At 49.6% G+C, this 3,975-nt stretch overlaps 1 protein-coding gene across 1 annotated transcript; it reads right to left on the reverse strand.

The window, feature by feature from the left end:
* Positions 1–1,690: 1,690 nt before the first annotated feature.
* LOC113408831 (olfactory receptor 14A16-like) lies at positions 1,691–2,650 on the reverse strand. Its single transcript, XM_026662243.1, has one exon. The coding sequence runs from the start codon at positions 2,648–2,650 to the stop codon at positions 1,691–1,693; it is 960 nt and encodes a 319-aa protein (XP_026518028.1).
* Between the last annotated feature and the right edge of the window lie 1,325 nt (positions 2,651–3,975).

A 3,975-nucleotide genomic window follows, 5' to 3' on the forward strand; every position in this document is an offset into this window, starting at 1 on the left:
TAGACCAGGGGAGGCTAAGTCTCCTCTGGTGCAGCCACCAACTACCTGCCGCCGGACACCTGGGCCATGGTGGGCCTCTCCCTGTCTCTGCTCGGCCTCTTCCCAGAAGCCCCCACTGCCAGCCGCTGCCTGGCTGCAATGATCCTCCCCTCCCCTCCACTCCCCTTCTCCGGAGGTCCCTGCTCACCATGTGCATCCCTCCTCTCCTTCACCCCTCTCCCCTGCAAGACCCCTCTGCCTGCCACTCTTGCAGCCATGGAACTCTCATGATGCACCACAGTGGCTCAGGAAGAAGGAATCCTATGTTGCAGGTGTTGTCCAGCCAGAGAGCCTGTCCACAGAGGAGAACAGGGGTTTGAAGCACATGAACTGCAACTCCCATGAGACACGGCAGTGGTATTTCCAAATAGAAATTTACATTTTTAGCTGAAAGTTGGGAGGAGGGGTTGTTTGTCATAAAGTCAAAATTTTCTACAGAAAAAAACATATTTTCTGCCCAGCCCTAGTCAAAAGGGACTCATTGCTCAATGGACAGAATGGGGAAATGGATGGAAGTGCACGTACCTCCCGTATGGAGGGTGAGGAGGAGATGGAGCTGGGGTGTTAATAAGGCCATCTGCAGGCCAAAGCCAGGTTCTCCCCAAGGGCCCCTTTCCCCTCCCCAGTCCTTCAGGTCAGCAGCCTGCTCCTTGTAAAGTCAAAGTGAGAATGTTGTTAGTGTAAAAGCCTGGGGTTTACAGCTGGTTGGAAAACAGAAACTTCTGTGAGAAATTCTGGTATTTTGATATTTGTTTTCATCTTGGATAGTGTTGAAGAGTAGAAATATCAAACATTTTCACAGAATGAAAAGTTCTCAAAAACTTGATTGGGAAATGTCAAAACCAAAAATGCTGATTTTTTTAAACAGAATGAAATGCTTTGACATTCCAATGAAATTTCTTTCATTTAGAAATATTAACTGCAAATGAAAAATGTCATTATGAATTAGACCAATTTCTGTTGGTGCAAAAGACAAGCTTTCAAGCTACACAGTTCTTCTTCAGGTTGCTCGGAAACTTGTCTCTTCCACCAACAGAAGTTGGTACAATAAAAGATACTACCTCACCCACATTGTCTGTCTCATATCCTGGGACCAACACGGCTACAAAACAACACTGAAAATAATCATTATGGATTGTCAGTTTGACTTAAACTGACATTAAAATTACATTTTAAGTCAAAATGCCCATTCAAAACATTTCATTTTTTTTTAATTGGAATTAGCATTTTGAAATGAAAAAAATCATTGTTTTTATTTGGAAATGACATTTTGAAATTTAAAAAAAGTTCTTTTTAAGTGGATATTCCAAAATAGGAAATGGAAACATTTCAATTAGCTCTTCAAAGGGGCCAAAAGATAATTAGACTCACACATTCTATCAAAAATTCATTGGGATTTGAGCACCTAAGAGTAAAATTTTCAGAAGTGCCTCAGTCTTACTTGAAAATGGGACTTTGGCTCCTGGGACACTTAGATGCTTTAAATATTTTACCCCATATTTCTTTCAAATTTTAAAATCTTTCAGCCAAAATCAGAAAATGCAAAACATCAAGTTCTAACCCTAACATGAACATAGGCTGGTCCTCATACAAAGTCAGCCTGGACCATTGCATAAGGTAGAGCATGGGAATACTTTATTCCAGTCAGACGCTAAGAGTTCAGTGTGAGGAATTTGTTTTTCTTGGGAAAAAATATCCTGCCTATCATTTTCCACAGAGAACTTTTTATCTCTTTGTTTCTTAGACTGTAAATGATTGGATTCATTAGTGGTGGCACCACACAATACAAGACAGTAGCCATCAGGTTCAGAGATTTTGAAGACATTGACCTGGGCCTCATGTACGTAAATGATGCTGTACTGATAAATAAACAAAAAACAACCAGGTGGGGGATGCAGGTGGAGAAGGCTTTGTACCTGCCCTGCTCAGAGGGGATTCTCATCACCGTGGAGAAGATGTGAATGTAGGACACAATTATCAATACAAAGCAGACCACATCTACAAGCGATCCAAGGGCAATCATGACTATTACATTAGCATGTGTATCAGAGCAAGAGATCTTTAGCAACTGTGGGATATCACAGAAAAATTGAGCGATAATATTGGACCCACAGAAATGTAACCTAAAAGTATTAGCTGTGTGTAATACAGAACAGATCATGCTGCTAATCCATGAGGCAGCTGCCATCTGGGCACATGCTCCTCTGTTCATAGTCACCCTGTAATGCAGAGGGTGGCAGATTGCAGTGTAGCGGTCATATGCCATCACCGTGAGAAAGGCCAGCTCTGCTACTGCAAAAGTTACAACCAAAAAGACTTGGATGACACATCCAGAGAAAGAGATGAGTCTGTTGTTGGTTAGGGAGTCAGCCATGGACTTGGGGATGGTGACTGAGATGTAGCAGAGGTCTAGAAAGGATAAGTTACCCAGGAAAAAGTACATGGGGGTGTGAAGGTGCTGGTCGAGGGCTACGACTGTGATGATGAGAAGATTCCCCACCAGGGCTGCCAGATAAATCACTAGAAACATCAGGAAGTGTAAAATCTGCTGTTCCCGCACATCAGAGAATCCCAGGAGAAAGAACTCAGTCACGGTAGTTCTGTTGGACATTTCTTGTGTAGATATACACTGCAGAGGGAAGGCCAATGGGAAATGGTCATGGAACGAGAAACAGAAGGTAGATAGAGACTGGTTTTATATATTATGCTGCAGGACATGTATTGCAGCTCAGGAAAATGACAAGACTCTTCCTTTTCTTCTCCATCACCATGTACAGGGGCGGCAGGTTTGTAGAAATTTTGGTGGTACCCAGAACCCACCGCCCAAGCTCTGCCCCCCCAAACTCCACCCCCCAACTGCCTAAGGCTCTGGGAGGGAGTTTGCGTGGGGGCAGGAGGTCTGCGGTGCAAGCCCTGGGCTGGGGCAGGAGAGTGGGGTGCAGGATGGGTGAGAGGCTGGATTCTGAGAGGGAGTTTGGGTGGGGGAGGGGGTCTGGGGTGCAGACTCTGGGATGGAGTTTGGGTGCTAGGTGCAGGAGCTGGGCTGTGGCAGGGGGTGGGGGTGCAGGAGGGGGGGAGGGATGCAGGCTCTGGGATAGAGTTTGGGTGTAGGCTCTGGGCTGGGGCAAGGGGTGGGAGTGTAGGAGGGGGTGAGAGGTGCAGGTTCTGGGAGGGAGTGCGGAGGGCTGGGGTGCAGTCTCTAGGAGGGAGTTTGGGTGCTGTGTGCAGGCTCTGGGCTGGGACAGGGGCTGGGGGTGCAGGAGGGGATGAGGGGTGCAAGCTCTGGGACTGAGTTTGGGTGCAGGCTCTGGGAGGGAGTTTGGGGATGGGAGGGGGTTCAGAGGGAGGGGGTGCAGGCTCTGGAACAGAGTTTGGCTATAGGCTCTGGGCTGGGGCAAGGGGTGGGGGGGTGAGAGCTGCAGGCTCTGGGAGGGAGTTTGGGGGCCAGAAGGGGGTGTGTGGGAAGGGGGTGGGGGTGCAGGCTCTGGGACTGAGTTTGGGTGCAGGCTCTGGGCTGGGTGCAGGCTCTGGGAGGGAGCTTGGGGGCAGGAGGGGGTGCGGAGGGAGGGGATGCAGGCTCTGGGATGGAGTTTGGGGACTGAAGGGGAGGTGCAGGTTCTGGGAGGGGGTGGGGAGTTGCAGCGCTTACCTGGGGCTCCTAGGCAGGGTTGGCCGTGAGTCTCCTTGCACTGCTACCCCCAGGCACTGCCCCCACAGCTTCCCATTGGCCGCAGGGGAGCTTGGGGCAGGACACAGACCCACCCTGTCCAGTGGCTGCAGAGAGGGGCCAGCAGCCATGTGGAGGGAGCAGGCAGGAAGCCACTCAGCTCCGCTGCGCTGCATTGGTGGTCCCAGGCTGTTTTAAATGGCCCGGGGGATGCGCAGGGACGGGGCGCCCGGGGGCGGGAGGCAGGGCTGAGGGAGAGACCTGGCCTC

Source organism: Terrapene carolina, unplaced genomic scaffold (genome assembly GCF_002925995.2).
Source record: "Terrapene carolina triunguis isolate 2854851 unplaced genomic scaffold, T_m_triunguis-2.0 Scaffold24829, whole genome shotgun sequence".
Lineage (NCBI taxonomy): Eukaryota > Metazoa > Chordata > Testudines > Emydidae > Terrapene > Terrapene triunguis.

What these genes read in the sequence shown, in the direction of transcription:
- LOC113408831 (XM_026662243.1), bottom strand. Translation starts at nt 2,650, where the DNA reads ATGTCCAACAGAACTACCGTGACTGAGTTCTTTCTCCTGGGATTCTCT.